Source organism: Tachyglossus aculeatus, chromosome 21, assembly GCF_015852505.1.
Source record: "Tachyglossus aculeatus isolate mTacAcu1 chromosome 21, mTacAcu1.pri, whole genome shotgun sequence".
Taxonomy (NCBI): domain Eukaryota; kingdom Metazoa; phylum Chordata; class Mammalia; order Monotremata; family Tachyglossidae; genus Tachyglossus; species Tachyglossus aculeatus.
The window spans coordinates 28,002,641-28,022,281 of NC_052086.1; the positions used below are offsets into that span (position 1 = coordinate 28,002,641).

At 43.5% G+C, this 19,641-nt stretch overlaps 1 protein-coding gene across 1 annotated transcript in view; it reads left to right on the forward strand.

Moving 5' to 3' along the window:
• AACS (acetoacetyl-CoA synthetase) overlaps window positions 1–19,641 on the forward strand; it is a 117,763-nt gene that overhangs the window by 38,598 nt on the left and 59,524 nt on the right. The window contains exons 6-8 of the mRNA XM_038763352.1: window positions 9,265–9,379; window positions 15,206–15,287; window positions 18,259–18,406. Of these exons, the coding sequence (XP_038619280.1) occupies window positions 9,265–9,379; window positions 15,206–15,287; window positions 18,259–18,406 (345 nt within the window). The remainder of the gene's footprint in view (window positions 1–9,264; window positions 9,380–15,205; window positions 15,288–18,258; window positions 18,407–19,641) is intronic.

Sequence of the window (19,641 nt, forward strand, 5' to 3'; positions counted from 1 at the left end):
TTGAGTCTCTGCCATTGTCTTTGATCAGTGTTTTGATCACTTGATCATCTGTCTTTGACTCTTTCCCACACTGCTGCTACCCAGCACAGGCAAATCAACTTCGGCACTTTGGCTTAATAATAATAATAATGACATTTATTAAGCGCTTACTATGTGCAAAGCACTGTTTTTCCATCCACGCCACAATAAGGCGTCGAGTCATAGGAGAGATTGTGTGTTACAGCAGTGCATATTATTATTATTATATTTATTAAGCACTGGGGTAGATACAAGATAATCAGGTAGGACACAATCCCTGTCCCATGTGGGGCTCACAATCTAATACATCTTCTGAGAAGTTTTTTTTTTTTTTTTTAAACAGAAAACAGACATTACAAACCTGTCATCTCCCCCAGTCTATGTAGTTGTTAGTGCCTAGTAATAAAATTTGAGATAGCCAATACAGACTATTAGCTTTCCAGAAATTATTGGTAGCCCACCTTACGCGTATGAGATCTGCAAGGATGTTTTAGGATAGTGCAGCGTAATGTTCATTCAATCAATCGTATTTATTGAGCGCTTACTGTGTGCAGACCACTGTACTAAGCGCTTGGGAAGTACAAGTTAGCAACATATAGAGACGGTCCCTACCCAACAGCAGGCTCACAGTCTAAAAGGGGGAGACAGACAACAAAACAAAACATATTAACAAAATAAAATAAATAGAATTAATATGTATAAATAAATAGAGTAATAAATATGTACTTCATTCATTCAGTCGTATTTATTGAGTGCTTACTGTGTGCAGAGCACTACTAAGTGCTTGGGAAGTACAAGTTGGCGACATATAGAGATGGTCCCTACCCAACAGTGGGCTCACAGTCTAGAAGGGGGAGACAGAGAACAAAACATATTAACAAAATAAAATAAATAGAATAAATATGTACAAATAAAATCAATAAATAGAGTAGTAAATACGTACAAACATATATACATATATACAGGTGCTGTGGCGGGGGGAAGGAGGTAATGTGGGGGGAATGGGGAATGGGCTAATGTGTGTGAGCACAAGATGAAGCCTGATAAATGTTTATATCAGCCGGTGCGCTGGGTGCAAATGAAATAAGCATTTATACATCTTGTGGGCACGCCGGTACAAGTTTTAAGCTTCCATGTGGTCATGCGCTTTAAAGCGAGCTATCAGCTGGGCACTATATTCAGCTCAGAAACCCTACTGTGGAAGTATTTATTTAATAAAGAGGTCTAGGCAGTTCTCAAGCACACCATTGCTGAACCAGTGGGAAGTGAAAGTTGATTTCAAGTGTTTGGGGAGTTGACCCAGTCTTGACAGGCAAGATTAACTCTAAACCTGTAATTAAATTGATCCTTTGGAGACTGGACCTTTGGTGGCAAAGAATAGCTTGCCTTCCAAGGGTGGAGCATTTGTGTTGTTTGCAATCTGTTTCTTGTCTCTGGACATTTCTCCTACTAATTAATTGCTTCCCCTGATTGGGGCTTCTTTTTCTACTCCTCACCGCTTTCCTGGAAAAGTGCGAAGGAGGCTTTTGGGGTGTCTTGAACAAATGCTCTGCACACAGTAAGCGCTCAGTAAATACGATTGAATGAATGAAAGCGGTATGACCTAATGAAAAGAACTTGGGACTGAGAATTAGGAGAACTAGGTTCGAATCCCTGCTTCGCCTTTTGCCTGCTGTGTGACCTAGGCCCAAGTGCTTAATTTTTTAGTGCCTCAGTGTCCTCATCAGTAAAACAGGCATTAAATATTCGCCCTCCCTTTCTGCCCCCCCCCCCCCCATTAGACTGTAAGCCCCATTTGGGTCAGGAATTGTGATTAATCTGATTATAATGTTTCTATCCTGGCACTTTAGCACAGTGCTTTGTTCAAAGTAAGCCCTTGACGAATACCACAATAATTAGTTTGTAAGAATTGGAAAAGGCCTGTTTCAGTTGAAGGGTAACTTGTGCTTGTGAAAGGGCATAGGTCATCAACACTATCATGTTGATATTTTTGTAGTTACAACAGCAACAACTCAAATTTGATTAATGATGTCGAGGAAAAATTTATTTCTGTTTTCTGTGGCCACAGGGGAAATTTGTAACCCCTTCCTTGTTCTTTGTGTCTGGGATGGAAAACACACTGGAACCTAGAGAAGCAGTGTGGCCTAGCTCTATCGAGCACAGGCCCGGGAGTCAGAAGGCCCTGGTTCGAATCCTGGCTTCGCCATTTGTCCGCCGTGTGACCCTGGGCAAATCACTTCACTTCTCTGTGCGTCAGTTACCTCATCTGTAAAATGGGGGTTAGGATTATGAGCCCCGTGTGGGTCTTAGCCTGTGTCCACCCTGATTATCTCGCATCTACCCCAGCGCTTCATACAGTACCTGGCACATAGCGCTTAGCAGATAGCATTTCAAAAAACCCAACCACCTTGGGATATAGCTGATGTGTGTATCTGTTGGTGTCGAGAGGAGGAAATGCTGAATTAAATACTTCATTTAACAAAGCAGGCCGGGAGTGAACTTTTGGCATGAGGTGATTGAGCGACTTTGAACATTACCCCCAGTTCTCCTGTAGACATGTGCTTTTGTTAACGTGCTTTGAATAGCGCAACATGGGGAAATTAGTTAATGTTCTGTCTACAATGTGCACCCATTTGGATTGAACGCTGTGCGATGTTAGAAGAATTATTGGTGTGCACGGGCACAGCCCCCTTCCAGGTATGAGTTATTTTTGAGGCTCATCAAGAACCTAGGTCCCACATTATGGTAGACTTGAGTGTCCTGTACTTAATCCTCCAAAAAACAGCCAGGAAAAGTGGAAGCAGCTCTCTCCTAGGGTGACTTAATGTTAAGATTTCTGCTTCCTGCTGCTCAGTGTTCAGTTTCAGGAGGAGTGTTCAGGAGAGTGCTTGAGGAAACAGGGATGGTGCTGTACTGTGCTTCCTCAACTCTGTGTTGACTGAGAGATAAGGAGGCTCCTGATCATCGGTGTTCGTTAAAGCGTTTTGTATAATAATAATAATAATGACACTTGTTAAGTGCTTACTATGTGCAAAGCACAGTTCTAAGCACTGGGGAGGATACAAGGTGATCAGGTTGTCCCACGTGGGGCTCACAGTCTTCACCCCCATTTTACAGATGAGGGAACTGAGGCCCAGAGAAGCTAAGTGACTTGCCCAAGGTCACACAGCTGACAAGTGGCAGAGCCGGAATTAGAACCCATGACCTCTGACTCCCAAACCCGTGCTCTTTCCATTGAGCCACGCTTCTTTATATGTAATATCCACAGAGGTAGACAAGACACAATCAGGTTGAGCACAGTCCCTGTCCCACATGGGGCTCACAGTTTATGGGGGAAGGAAAACAGGCATTTAATTGCCGTGTTATAGATGAGGAAACAGAGGCACTTAGATGACTTGCTCAAGGTCACCCAGGCAAATGTCAGTGCTGGGGTTAGAACCCAGGTCCCCTGATTTCCTAGTGGAAAGAACACAGGCCTGCGAGTCAGAGGACTTGGGTTCTAATCCTGTCTCTGCCACTTGCCTGCTCTGTGATTTTGGGCAAGTTTCTTAACTTCTCTGTGTGACAGTTACCTCATCTGCAAAACGGAGATTCAAGAGCTGTTCTCCCTCATACTTAGCTAGTGAGCCTCCTGAGGCTTATCTTGTATATATCCCAGCACTTAATACAGTGCTTAATACATAGTAATGCTTAACAAATGCCACTCTTATTATTGTTGCTGTTGTACAGAGTACAGGCACAGGAGTCAGAAGGACCTGGGTTCTAATCCTGCGTCTTGTGTCTGCTGTGTGATCTTGGGCAAGTCGTTTTAGTTCTCTGTGCCTCAGGTATCTTATCTGAAAAATGAGGATTAAGACTGTGAGCCCATTGTGGGGCAGGGACTGTGTCCAACCCATTTACCTTGTATCTACATTAGGACTTAATATAGTTCCAGGCACATAGTGAGCACTTAACAAATGCCATTATTATTAGTTCCAGTCCTGTGCTCTTTCCATTAGGCCACACTACTGCCCTGTGCTTCGGCTAGATCCCAAACTGTATTGGCACCTATTACTCTGAGGCTCTTGCTTGGGAAAGGGGATGGAAACCATAACACCCCAAAAGCAAGTCCTTTTTTATCTCTAATCTGTTTTACCATAATTTACCTGTTAATCCAAAAAGTGAAAGCCATCACATGCCCTTAGGCCAGTCTGGGTTCAGACTTCCATAATCAGGCAGTTGTATTTGATGAGTGTTTACTGCAGAGTGCTGTACTAAGCACTTGGGAGAGTACAGTACAACAGAATTAGCAGACATCATCATCATCATCATCAATCGTATTTATTGAGCGCTTACTGTGTGCAGAGCACTGTACTAAGCGCTTGGGAAGTACAAGTTGGCAACATCTAGAGACAGTCCCTACCCAGCAGACATGTTCCTGCCCACAATGAGTTTATAGTTTGTGGGAGAGACAGATATTATAAATAAATGAATTGTGGACATTCATTCATTCAATCATATTTATTGAGCACTTACTGTGTGCAGAGCACTGTACTAAGCGCTTGGGAAGTACAAGTTGGCAACATACAGAGACGGTCCCTACCCAACAACGGGCTCACAGTCTAGAAGGGGGAGACAGACAACAAAACAAAACATGTGGACAGGTGTCAAGTCGTCAGAACAAATAGAAATAAAGCTAGATGCACATCATTAACAAAATAAATAGAATAATAAATATGTACAAGTAAAATAGAGTAATAAATCTGTACAAACATATATACAGGTGCTGTGGGGAGGGGAAGGAGGAGAGGAAAAAGGGGGCTCAGTCTGGGACGTGCATAAGTGCTGTGGGGCTGAGGGAGGGGTAAAAAAAGGGAGAAAATCCAAACGTAATGTTGATGCAGAAGGGAGTGGGAGAAGAGGAAATGAAGGCTTAGTCAGAGAAGGCCTCTTGGAGGAGAAGTGCCTTCAATTAGACTTTGAAGGTGAGGAGAGTAATTGTCTGTCGGATATGAGGCAGGAGGGCTTTCCAGGCCAGTGGCAGGTTGTGAGCAAGAGGTCCTCAGGGGATAGATGAGATGGAGGTACAGTGAGTGTTAGCATTAGACATGCGAAGTGTACGGGCTGGGATTTAGTGGGAGACCAGTGAGGTAGGGGAGAAGGGGGCAAGGTGATTGAGTGCTTTAAAACCTTTGGTAAAGAGTGTATTAGATGAGGAGTTGAATGGGCAATTACTGGAGTTTCTTGAGGAGTGGGGAAATGTGCTGAATTTTTTTTTGTAGAAAAATGATCCAGGCAGCAGAGTGAATTATGGATTGGAGTGGGAAGAGACAGAAATCGGGGAGGTCAGCAAGGAGAGTTGATGCAGTAGTCAAGGTGGGATAGGATAAGTGCTCAGAGTAATGTGGTAGCTGTTCGAATGGAAAGGGTAGAGCGGATTTTAGCGATGTTGTGAAGCTTGAACCAACAGGACTTAGCGATAGATTAAATATGTGGGTTGAATGAGAGAGATGCGTCGAGGGTAACACCAAAGTTACAGGCTTGTGAGACAGGAAGGAAGTGACGGGGAGGACAGGGTTTGGGTGGGAAGATAAGGAGTTCTGTTTTGGACATGTTAAGTTTGAGGTGTCAGCGGGACATCTAAGTAGAGATGTCTTGAAGCAGTGTGGCTCAATGGAAAGAGCCCGGGCTTTGGAGTCAGAGGTCAGGGGTTCAAATCCCGGCTCCGCCAATTGTCAGCTGTGTGACTTTGGGAAAGTCACTTCACTTCTCTGTGCCTGTTTCCTCATCTGTAAAATGGGGATGGAGACTGTGAGCCCCACGTGGGACAACTTGATCACCTTGTATCCTCTCCAGCGCTTAGAACAGTGCCTGGCACATAGTAAGCGCTTAACAAATGCCAACATTATTATTATTATTATTATTATTCTTGAAGGCAAGAGGAAGTGTGAGACTGCAGAGAGGGAGAGAGATCAGAGCTGGAGATGTAGATTCATTCATTCAATCGTAGTTATTGAGCGCTTACTGTGTGCAGAGCACTGTACTAAGCGCTTGGGAAGTACAAGTTTTCGCATAGAGGTGGTAGTTGAAGCCATGGGAGTGAATGAGTTCTTCAAGGGAGTGGGTGTAGTTGGAGAATAGAAGTGGACCCAGAACTGAACCTTGAGGGACCACCACAGGAAGAGGATGGGAGGCAGAAGAGAAGCCCATGAAAGATATTGATAATGAGCAGCCAGAGAGATAGGAGGAGAACCAGGAGAGGACACTGGTAGTGGAGCTGAGGCTGGATAATGTTTCCAGGAGAAAGGGGTGGTCAAAAATGTCCAAGGCAGCTGAGAGATCGGGGAGGATTGAGATGGAGTAGAGGCAATTGGATTTGGGGAAAAAAGAGATCATTTTTGACCTTTGAGCGGTAGGTTCTGTGGAGTGAAGGGGATGGAAGCCATATTGGTGGGGTGGGGTCAAAGAGAGAACTGAAGGAGAAAACCTTGAGACAGTGGGTATAGACTAATCAGAGTGGCTCAGTGGAAAGAGCCCGGGCTTTGTAGTCAGAGTTCATGGGTTCAAATCCCGGCTCCGCTAATTGTCAGCTGTTTGACTTTGGACAAGTCACTTGACTTCTCTGTGCCTCAGTGACCTCATCTGTAAAATGGGGATTAAGAATGTGAGCCCCCTGTGGGACAACCTGATCACCTTGTAACCTCCCCAGAGCTTAGAACAGTGCTTGGCACTTAGTAAGTGCTTAATAAATGCCATCATCATCATTATTATTATTATTATTACTCACCCAAGGAGTTGAAGAGGCATGGTAGGAGGGAGATGAGGTGATAACTAGAGGGGGTGGTGGGGTCCAGGATTTGTCTTTTTTTAGGATAGGGGAGACAGGGTTTTGTTGAAAGCAGTGGGGGAAAAGCCATTGGCGAGTGGACAGTTGAAATTGGGAGTCAGGGAGGGAAGAAGAGAGGGGACAAGTGTTTTGATAAGGTGAGAAGGAACGGGGTCGGGAGGTGGTGGCTTTTGAAAGAAGGTAGGAGATCTCTTGAGATACTGCTGGGAAAGATGGGAGAGCTGAAGAAGGGGCAAGAGGAAAGAGGGACTGGAGAGAAGCAAGGGAGATTTTAGGGAGATTGCGCCTGATAGTTTCAATTTTCTCAACTCAGGGGCAAGTGATGGGGAAGGCGAAGGGTTAGGGGGTTTGAAGAGGGAGTTAATTGACTGGAACAGCTGGCGATGGCAACGGACGAGGATGGGACTCGACCTCACTGATTTCCTCTAACCCAGCCCACACACTTCACTCCTAACCAACCTACTCACTGTACCTCAGTCTCGTCTACCTCAGCGCTGACCCTTTGTCTATATCCTCCTTCTGGCCTGGAACTCCCTCCCCCGATATACAACAGACTATTCATTCATTCATTCATTCAATCGTATTTATTGAGCGTGTGCTGTGTGCCAAGCTCTTGGGAAGTGAAATTCAGCAACAAATCCCCACCGTCAAAGTCTTATTAAAATCACATTTCCTCCAAGAGGGCTACTCTAGCTAAGCCCTCATTTCCCCTATTACCCCTGCCTTCTGTGTCACCTTTGTACTTGAATCTGTACTCTTTAAGCATTTGATATTCACCCACCCACAGCCCCACGGCATTTATGTACCTATCCGTACTTTATTTTAATGTCTGCCTCCCCCTCTAGACTGAAAGCGCCTGGTGGGCAGGGAATGTGTCTACCTACTTTTGCATTATACTCTTCTAAGTGCTTACAGTACAATGCTCTGCACACAGTAAGAGCTCAGTACATCCCATTGATTGGTGTCTTACAATTAGCTTTAGGATTTGATACGAGATAGTCCTGTCTTTAGTAGTTTGCATCTATGTTTTCGCCGTTTAAGTCCCTCCACCCAGTTACAACCCCAGTCCTTGGTGTCTTCAGCACCTCCAGTGATTGGGACCCCATTCTCTTTCTCCAAACTGCTTCTGGCCGTATTCTTCCCGGCTCTTTTCATCACCAAATTTCTAGAGAACACTTCAGGCAGAACCTTTCTAGAGATCCCTTCTGGAGGAGGGTGTTTGTTTTTTTGCCATTGTGTATGCTGTGTGGAGGAAGTGCCACTTCTCCTCATTTTGGGGATTTTAAAATTGGGAGATGGTTATGAAGCATATCCCTTACATTATGCTAATTGGGTCAGCACCCATGCACAGCTGTTTCTTTTGCCTTACATGCTTGCGGAACTTTAAAGCGTTGCTGCCATCTCTCTATGGGGTAGTTACATTCCAGCATGGATGAAATGATTTCTCTAGTGATCTCTCTCTGCCTCTCATGGCATGCGTGTTTAACAGAGCTGGGTAGATCAATATGGGAACAACTAAGAATTTGAGTAAAAGGGATGGGAGTTTTCTCCCAGGGTCTTGCTTGTGGGCAAACAAAACCAGAAAATGTGGAGAGTCTGGTTTTACACCAAGAGAAAACAAAATTAAGTTCTTCGATTTTTTTGGATTTCTTTAACCATTTAACCAATCAGTCGTATTTACTGAGTGCTTACTGTATTCAGCGCACTGTACTAAGCTTTCGGGAAAATACAGCTTAGCAGAGTTGGCAGATATGTTCCCTGCTCACAATAAGCTTGCAGTCTAGAGGCAGAGCAAGACATTAATATAAATAAATAAATTATAGATATGTACATAAGTGCTTATGTAGTTAAGTACTTAAATCCCTAAGTATACATTTATGTACATAAATGTATATTTGTACATTTACACAAACATTGCACAAATATTACATGGCATTTGAATGTACACACATCTATATATAACTACATATATGTGTGTATATATAATATATAAAATAAGTGTTTTTACGCTTCATTTGACTTAGTGTTTCAAGTCTTGTTGTCAAGTCCCGAGGTTATATTTTTAAGAGGGTGTCATACCTGCCACTCAAGTTCACCGTATCTGAACTGATGTGTCTGAGCAGGGAACAGGGGGCCCGGCTCAATCAATCAATTTATCATTGGTATTTACTGAGCACTTCCTGTGTGCAGGGTACTGTACTAAGCGCTTGGGAAAGCACAGTACTACAGAGTTGTTTGAAGCTACCCCTGCCCACAAGGGGCTTACGGTCTCTTGGGAGAGAAAGGCATTAAAATAAGTTATGGCTAGGGGAAATAGTGGAGTCCATTTCTCCTTTCCCCAAGCACAGAGACATTTCAAGTCAGGTGGCTGGGGTTTGATTACTTGTGATTAATGGTGGTATTTCCCTTCTCCTTCCCAGGGCGTTCTGGACAGATTTTCCCAGATTCAGCCAAAGCTCATCTTCTCGGTGGAAGCCGTGGTGTATAATGGCAAAGAACATAACCACATGGAAAAGCTTCAACGTGTTGTCAAAGGTATTTGGTTGTCCTTGACCTTGGGCTGATCTAGCGGTAGGTGGGTGTCTGTCAGACTAGGTGAGGATGAGAATGGTTCTTGCCCTGCACTTCCCGTTAGTGAAGGGAGGCTTCCAACCCTCATAAGCCTGAAAGAAGCTATGGTGCAGACCTTCTATTGTTAGATTGTACTCTCCCAAGCGCTTAGTATAGTGCTCTGCACACAGTAAGTTCTCAATAAATACAATTGACTGACTCTAACAAGAGATCCAGCCTATTAGAGCAGGAGAGGGAGCTCGCTCACTATGAGCTGAAGCTGTTTGCTAATCGGATTATTAGCGACTTTCTGCAAAGCCTCGTGGCATCCTACCTACCGGCTCTTGTCATCATCAATATTTACTGTGGGCAGAGCAAGGTATTAGAGGCTTGGGGACAAACAGTAAAGGCAAATGGAACACTGTCTCATGGGAGAGATGAGCAGACACAAAAGTACACACTAGGTACAAGGGTAAGATTGTAGATTCAAATACAAAAAGAAAAATAGGTAAATAATCGGATCTCTATCTCTCTATCTGTATTCAAGTACTCATGGTGGATTGAGGTGACTATGAAAGGGGTTATAAATCACAGAATACCTTTTGGAGGAGGTGGCTTTTTAGCAAGGCGTTGAAAGCTGGACAAGGCTATGGCTTGGATTTGAGCGTGGAGAGAGTTCATGGGAGACTCATGAACGAGCTAGAAGGAGGAAGAGTAGAAGCTGGGGTGTACTGGGGGAAGTGGTTGGGTAAGCGAGGAAAAGACAGCTGGAGGAGAACTGTAACACCAATAGTTAGGAGTTTTTGTGCCAGGTGAAGAGAAATAGGTAACCATTGCGGGCTTTTTAGCGAGTGATGCATTCTGAATTGTGTTGTAAGAAGGTGATTTGAGCGGCTGAATATAGCTAAGACTGAAGAAGGGAGAGGCTTGTAGATATAAAGGCTTTTGCTGTACTCTGTAGAAACAGACTTTTGATGTACCCTAGCTGAGAGTTGTCAAAGTCTTCAACCTGGGTTGGGACCTTTGGTGGAGAGGAAGAGCTGACATACTTTGAGAGTGTTTGTGGAAGGGAAGACAGAAGAGTCAAAGGTGACCTCAAGATTGAACTTCTGGAATAGGGGGGATAATGGTGTTGTCAGTAGGATCTGGAAAAGTAGGGGCAGACCATGGTGTAGGAGAGAGGATGAAAAGTTCAAATTGTTTTTAACGTATTTGTTAAGCACTTCTTATGTGCCAGTCACTGTACTAAGCATTGGGGTAGATACAAGCTAATCAGGTTGAACATAGTCCACGTTCCATATGGGGTTCACAGTCTGAATCCCCATTATACAGATGAGGTAACTGAGGCACAGAAATGTGAAGTCAACATGTCCAAGGTCACACAGCAGACAGCTGGTGTAGCTGGGATTAGAACCCAGGTCTGTCTGACTCTCAGGCTCGTGCTGTATCCACTAGGCTATGCAATTTTCACCATGTTGAGTTTAAAGTGCCAGTAGACCATCTAGGTGGAGGTGTCTTGGGACTGGCAGTGATAAAAGCAAGGGAAAAGTCTGGGCCGGGGGAAGATTTATTAGCCTTCTGTTGAAACCATGTGAAGGGGTGATCTCCCCAAAAGAATGATTGTAGTATGAGAAGAGTAGGAGCTGAGAGTAGAGAAGCAGCATGGCCTATTGAATAGAGCTTGGGCCTTGGAGTAAGAGGAATCTGGGTTCTAATTCTGGCTCTGCCACTTGTCTGCTGTGTGATCTTGGGCAATTCACTTAACTTCTCTGTGCCTCGACTGCCTCATCTGTAAAATGGGAATTAAGACTGTGAACCCCATGTGGGTCAGGGACTGTGTCCAACCCGGTTTGCTTATATCCACCCCAGGGCTTAGTGCAGTCCGTTGCACATAGCATTTTAAAAATGTCACAATTACTATTATTATTGTTATTGTTAGGAGAACTAGCAAAGAACCTTGTGAGACACCCACACTTAAAAGGTGAGGGGAGGCTGGAGACCCAGCAGAGGAGGTGGAGAAAAAGAGGTCAGAAAGCTAGGAAGAGAACCAGGGAACTATCATGTTAGTAAAACCAAGATTAAAGAGAGAGTTTTCTAGGAGGAGGAAATGGTCAACTCTGTCAAGAGCAGCTAAATGGTTGACGAGCTTTAGGAGTGATTGAGCAGAGCCTGTAAGACAGAATGAAGGAAGTGAAATCCAGATTGCAGGGAGTCAAGGTGAATGTTGGTGGAGAAGAAGAAAAAACAGTGACTATATAAATCGTGTTCAAGGACTTCATTCAGAACAGAGAGCAGAGAAAATGATGATAGTTGTAGGGCCTGATGTGGTCATGGGATAATTTTTCTCTTAGTGTGTGGCAGCAATTTTTCGGGGGAACATCTAAGTTTGACCGTAAACGGATAAAGCTAGTAAAGAATGCGAAGTTGGAGATAGTAACAGGAGAAAGGAAGATGGGAGCAAGTATATGAAGAAGGGAGAGGGATTGGGGTGGAAGAATTAACTTTTAAGAGCTGGTGGGAGACCTCTTGGGAGGCACCTATAAAGGCAGTTGTGGATGTATGTTGAGAATGTGAAGAGGGCCCTTGGAAAATTACCTGGCCCTTATCTTGGCCATCAAAATGGTTAATATCAACCAATCAATCAATCATATTTATTGAGTGCTTACTGTGTGCAGAGCACTGTACTAAGAGCTTGGGAAGTACAAGTTGGCAACATATAGAGACAGTCCCTACCCAACAGTGGGCTCACAGTCTAGAAGGGGGAGACAGAGAACAAAACCAAACATACTAACAAAATAAAATAAATAGAATAGATATGTACAAGTAAAATAAATAAATAAATAGAGTAATAAATATGTACAAACATATATACATGTAATAGGGTCATTAGCGTCAAAAGGAGTAGGAGGTCAGAACACTAGAGGCTTAGGGAGGCAGGTAAAGGTCTGGAATAGTTGGTTGAACTGTGGGAGTGGGAGTCAATGAGGGAAGGGTAGTAGTGTTGTTGAGTAGGTCATATGACAGAGATCAAGCTAGAGAGGATACATTTATAGTGATTTTTTTTTTTGGTTTTCCGCCAGGAGTGGTCAGCTGCCTGAATATAAAAGTGGAGGAAGCAGATTGTAGGGATGATGCAAAAAAAAATGAGGGAGCAGGGAGCTCAGGTTTAGTGTTACAGGCATGCACCTTCATGACTAGAGAGGGAGAGTTCCTAAAAAGTCCTGGAGAGGCCCAGAAGCTTGGGGAGAGTAGAGAGGATCCTGAGAGCAAAGGAGGATGAGGAAAGAAGACTGCTTTGGAGAAGGAGCTGGGTGAAGTGACAAGATAGGGGGTTGTGGTCCGAAAGTGGTAATTCGGAGTAGGTGATGTACGGGATGGAGCTGGTGACGTCAGGGCTAGTGTCATGTCTGATCGTTATGAGATCCGGAGTGTGTCCCTGTTGATGTGTGGCCGACGTGGGCTGGAGTTGGAACCGGAGAAGCACATGGGATTAGGTGGCTAGAATGTCAGCAGAATCATCAATGTAGATACCAAGTGTCCAAGGATCAATGCAGAGGATGATGTTGAGGGGAAGACAGTGAGAAAGATATCACACTAATCTAGGAATGCAGTCGTGGGGCTGGAGTTCAGTAGGTGATAGCCACTGGTAACTGTTGGGCTGGGAGAGGCAGATTATGTTCACCTCTATCAATGATTGAATGAATGAATGAATGAAAGGGGAACACAGTAGGGTGCAGTAAGCTTGGTTGTCCACTAGGCGGTGCAACTGGCCAACAGTGCTTTGCGTATAGTTAGCGCTTAATAAATGCCATTATTATTATTAATAAATACGATTGAATGAATGAATGAATGAAAGGGGAACATAGTAGGGTGCAAGTGGCCAACAGTGCTTTGCATATAGTAAGCTCTTAATAAATGCCATTATTATTATTAGTAAATAGGATTGAATGAATGAATGAAAGGGGAACATAGTAGGGTGCAGTAAGCTTAGTTGTCCACTAGGCGGTGCAACTGGCCAGCAGTGCTTTGCATATAGTAAGCTCTTAATAAATGCCATTATTATTATTAATAAATACGATTGAATGAATGAATGAAAGGGGAACATAGTAGGGTGCAGTAAGCTTGGTTGTCCACTAGGCGGTGCAGCTGGCCAACAGTGCTTTGCGTATAGTAAGCGCTTAATAAATGCCATTATTATTAATAAATACGATTGAATGAATGAAAGGGGAGCATAGTAGGGTGCAGTAAGCTTAGTTGTCCACTAGGCGGTGCAACTGGCCAACAGTGCTTTGCATATAGTAAGCGCTTAATAAATGCCATTATTATTATTAATAAATACGATTGAATGAATGGATGAATGAAAGGGGAACATAGTAGGGTGCAGTAAGCTTAGTTGCCCACCAGGCGGTGCAACTGGCCAACAGTGGTTTGCATAGAGTAAGCGCTTAATAAATGCCATTATTATTATTAATAAATACGATTGAATGAATGAATGAAAGGGGAACATAGTAGGGTGCAACTGGCCAACAGTGCTTTGCATATAGTAAGCTCTTAATAAATGCCATTATTATTATTAATAAATAGGATTGAATGAATGAATGAATGAAAGGGGAACATAGTAGGGTGCAGTAAGCTTAGTTGTCCACTAGGCGGTGCAACTGGCCAGCAGTGCTTTGCATCTAGTAAGCGCTTAATAAATGCCATTATTATTATTAATAAATACGATTGAAAGAATGAATGAATGAAAGGGGAACATAGTAGGGTGCAGTAAGCTTAATTGTCCACTAGGCGGTGCAACTGGCTAACAGTGCTTTGCACATAGTAAGCGCTTAATAAATGCCATTATTATTATTATTAATAAATACGATTGAATGAATGAATGAAAGGGGAACACAGTAGGTTGCAGTAAGCTTAGTTGTCCACTAGGCGGTGCAACGGGCCAACAGTGCTTTGTGCATAGTAAGCGCTTAATAAATGCCATTATTATTATTAATAAATACGATTGAATGAATGAATGAATGAAAGGGGAACATAGTAGGGTGCAGTAAGCTTGGTTGTCCACCAGGCGGTGCAACTGGCCAACAGTGCTTTGCATATAGTAAGCACTTAGTAAATGCCATTATTATTATTAATAAATACGATTGAATGAATGAATGAATGAAAGGGGAACATAGTAGGGTGCAGTAAGCTTAGTTGTCCACTAGGCGGTGCAACTGGCCAACAGTGCTTTGCATATAGTAAGCGCTTAATAAATGCCATTATTATTATTAATAAATACGATTGAATGAATGAATGAATGAAAGGGGAACATAGTAGGGTGCAGTAAGCTTAGTTGTCCACCAGGCGGTGCAACTGGCCAACAGTGCTTTGCATATAGTAAGCACTTAATAAATGCCATTATTATTATTAATAAATAGGATTGAATGAATGAATGAATGAAAGGGGAACATAGTAGGGTGCAGTAAGCTTAGTTGTCCACTAGGCGGTGCAGCTGGCCAGCAGTGCTTTGCATATAGAAAGCGCTTAATAAATGCCATTATTATTATTAATAAATACGAATGAATGAATGAATGAAAGGGGAACATAGTAGGGTGCAGTAAGCCTGGTTGTCCACTAGGCGGTGCAACTGGCCAACAGTAGGCCTACTGTGGGCTATCATTTCCTCAGTCATTGAGGAAGGAGGTTGCAAGCAAGTTAAGCTTCTCCTAAGAAATCACTAATCACGTACTACTTCTTAAGATGCCATAATGGAAAAAAAAAAAACCACTGCCTATTGCATGATGTCTTTTCTCTCGATCGTTCTCATTTTAGGGTTGCCGGACTTGAAAAAGGTGGTGGTGATTCCATATGTCAGCCCCAGAGAGACGATCGACATTTCCAAGATTCCCAACAGGTACAGCGGTCCACCCTCTGACTTGCAGCGCCCAGTGTTCAGTCTGCCCCAGACTGAGCTTTCATTCATTCGTTCTAGACTGTGAGCCCACTGTTGGGTCGGGGCTGTCTCTATATGTTGCCAACTTGTCCCTGTACAAGCAGCAGCGTGGCTCAGTGGAAAAGAGCCCGGGCTTTGGAGGCAGAGGTCATGGGTTCAAATCCCGGCTCCACCGATTGTCAGCTGTGTGACTTCGGGCAAGGCACTTAACTTCTCTGGGCCTCAGTTACCTCATCTGTAAAATGGGGATGAAGACTGTAAGCCCCCTGTGGGACAACCTGATCACCTTGTAACCTCCCCAGTGCTTAGAACAGTGCTTTGCACATAGTAAGCGCTTAATAAATGCCATCATCATTATTATTATTATTGTACTTCCCAAGTGCTTAGTACAGTGCTCTGCACACAGTAAGTGCTCAATAAATACTATTGAATTCATTCATTCATTCACTCATTCATTCATTCATTCAATCACTGTGGCTCAGTGGAAAGAGCCTGGGCTTGGGAGCAAGAGGTCATGGGTTCTAATCCCAGCTCTGCCACTTGTCTGCTGTGTGACTTTGGGCAAGTCACTTAACTTCTCTGTGCCTCAGTTCCCTCATCTGTAAAATGGGGATTAAGACTGTGAGCCCCTCGTGGGACAACCTACTTGTATCCCCCCCAGTGCTTAGAATAGTGCTTTGCACACAGTAAGCGCTTAACAAATACCACCATTATTATTATTATTATTATTATTCATTCAGTCATTCGTAATTATTGAGCGCTTACTGTGTGCAGAACACTGTACTAAGCACTTGGGAATACAAGTTGGCAACATATAAAGACGGTCCCTATTCAAAAATGAGCTCACAGTCTAGAAGGGGGAGACCAGGCACAAAGCCGAGGGCTCAGGAGTTACTAGTCATCATGAATTAGTCAAGACCATCCTGGTTTAGTTGAGATGATCCCAGCTTGCATGGGGTTTTTAGGACTTTTTTCCTCTAGTAACCCAAGTGTTACTCTTCCCCTTTTCTGGAAAAAGGCCACTTCCATGCCTTTTGAAGTTCCTCAGAAACAACAGTTAACAATTATCTAAAGTTGTTCTTTTCATTCCAGGGAGAGATTACAGGGACCACAGTTGGATCCAAATGCATAGAAGCTCCTAACCGTCTTGCTTAAATGATTTAACTTCCTTTTTCATGACTTCACAGTAGGACCCTTTTGAAATCTCAATTTTAGGGTCAACCTGGGAATCAACTAAAGAACTGACCAAAGAGAAAGTGGTCAAAAGGACCAGACTAGCCCCCCCGCCCCCGTGATTTTTCACCCAACATGCCCTTGGGGAGGAGGGAGACAAGACTTGACATTAATAAGCCATCTCAAGGCTAAGCCTTAAACTTTTCCGACTGCCTTGATAAGCTGAAACAAAATGGGGAATCAATTTTGTTATTTTATGCTGCTGAGGATTTATCTCCTCTGCTTTTACTGGCAGTACATCTATATCGATGGTCCCTTCACAGGAGTGTGGAGTGGAGTCTGTTTGGAGAGCCGTTTCACCTTTCGGAGAACAACATGGGGTGCAGAGTATATGAAATCACTTTCCTTTCCTCCCCTCTCAGAGTCGGACCACTTTTATTTTTTTTGGAAAGCTTTTAACAGTAATTGAAAGAAAATGAGAGCATCCATCAAGATCGAATTGTTCACTTCATTTAGCGTTATACAATGCAAAAAGCAACCCTTCTGAAACCTTGGCTTCTAATTGCCCTTCGTCTTTTGATTCCTAGATTCCACAGATAAAACTAAGAGCAGCCATAACACAAACATAAAGCAAAACTCAGAGCATTTTCATCTTTAAACAAGCAACCAAAGTGACAGCTATTTGGTTTGATTTATAGGTCATTTGAAAACAAAAAGCCTTGCTTGAAGCACAGTATCCTATTAGATGAGGCGCTTTATATAAAAGGGATTTGAATAGAAGGTAGGAGTACAAACTGGGTTTGCATTGGTGGTAAGAGTCAGCAGTGAATAATCTGAGACATTTTTAGAGGCAGTTTGTTTTTCTTATTTATGGCATAGCGTCGGGTTCTTTTAGATGCCCTTTTGAAACTCTGGAGTTTTAGAGCAGACTGATGTGTGCAGGTAGCCTCCAGTAAGAGGGAGTAGAATGTGTGTACGTGTGTGTATGTGTACACACACATGCATGCTTCTATTTTAAAGCATCTCGTTAAGTGGCTTCAAGCCTAATTTACTTTTTTTTTCTTCTTCAACAAGAAGGAAAAAGCTCCATTTGTCAAAACAAAGCAGTTTGACTTTGTTCCAACAGGGAAAGAGGATTAAACTCTCTCTTGGGATCTCAAGCTAGAAAACAGTCCCTCTGAAGTCGGCCTGACTATATAGACCAAATGTCTGAACCAAATATCAAAATTTCATCCCTTAGGTGCACTTTTTGATGTGCTCCAAGGTAACTGAAGGAAATTCCCTGAAGGTCTGGGGCATGACATTCCTCATATCTGTAGCAGTGAGGCCTTTGTTCTTGAAGTCCTGTCTCATGTTGTGTTGGCCAGGTTTCCTCTCTTCATTGGGCTTTTTGTAGATCATACCCTATCCACCCCCTTCTTGCTGCCTTAAAAGACCTCAGTATGGTCAAATACTAAAACTTTGCGAGAGTGCTCTCCACCTTTTCCTCAGGTACAATTGATATTTTAAGGCCCTTATCAAGGATTCTCCAAAGCATTGTCCCCTTATAAGATACCCACCCCCGACTCCATATTTTTTTTTTTCTTTTTACAGCTTCCAACTAATTCATTTCCTCTGGAAAGCAGAGTTGAGTGGGGCAGGGTGAAGAGGGACTAGAATAAATGGGTTCACTAGAGTTTATGAAATGAGGAGGGTTTTCTAAATCTGTTTAATGCAGTTTGTAAAAGAGAATTTTTTTTGTATGTGTCTGTGAATCCAGTGTTTTCCTTGAAGACTTCCTTATGACTGGAAAAGGAGACCAAGCCCCCCAGCTGGAGTTTGAGCAGCTGCCATTCAGCCACCCTCTGTTCATTATGTTTTCGTCGGGCACAACAGGAGCTCCCAAATGTATGGTCCATTCGGCTGGGGTAGGTCCTCCGCTCTGTAGATTCTCTGTAATTTGTACTTCCCAAGCGCTTAGTACAGTGCTCCGCACATAGTAAGCGCTCAATAAATACGATTGATGATGATGATGTAGATTCAGTGTTGCCTCTAACCCCCATAGTAGTGGTAATGGGATTTATTGAGGGTCCTCTAGGTGCGATGCACTGTACTAAGCACTTGGAGAAAGTACAGTAGATTGAAGACTTGCTCCGTAGACGTAAAAAAAAACCTCACTGACCAACCTGGAGTTTATAAGAGGGGGTTGAGGATTGATGGTTTCAGGGTCCCTGGCTGGGAATCACGAAACTTGTTCCTTCGTTGATTCCATTCTTACTCTGTTTGGATAGATCAGCATTCTGCTTTCTAAATCATTCAGTCAATCAAAGGCACTCATTGGGCTCTTACTATGTGTGGAGCACTATGCTAAGTGCTTGGGGGTGTTCAGTAGCATAAAATTGGTAGACACAATCCTTGCCTTCAAGGATCTTACAGTCTCTTAACCTGTAGAGCTCCTATAGTTACTGTTTGGCCCCAGGAATGGGACCACCTACAGAATCAAGAAATAGAGAAGCAGCCTGGTCTAGTGGATAGAACACTGGCCTGGAATCAGAAGGACCTGACTTCTAATTTCAGCCCTGCCTCTTGCCTGCTGTGTTACCTTGAGCAAGTCACTTCACTTTTCTGCGCCTCAGTTACCTATCTGTAAAATGGGGTTGAAGATTGTGAGCCCCAAGTGGGACAGGAACTGTGTCCAATCTGATTTGCTTGTATCCACCCCAGCTCTTAGTACTAGTGCCTGGCACGTAATAAGTGCTTAAAGGGAAGCAGCGTGGCTCAGTGGAAAGAGCACGGGCTTTGGAGTCAGAGGTCAGGGGTTCAAATCCCGGCTCCGCCAGTTGCCAGCTGTGTGACTTTGGGCAAGTCACTTAACTTCTCTGGGCCTCAGTTCCCTCATCTGTAAAATGGGGATTAAGACTGTGAGCCCCACGTGGGACAACCTGATTACCTTGTATCTACCCCAGCGCTTAGAACAGTGCTTGGCACATAGTAAGCTCTTAACAAATACCAACATTATTATTATTATTATTAACAAATACTATTATTATTATTAGCTTACCAGTGTCTTTTGTTCCAGGGCACCCCCATTACTCATGCAAAAGTCTGTGTATGTATTTCCTTCCTCCCACAGGATCCTCAGTTAGGGGAGAAAGAGAATGTG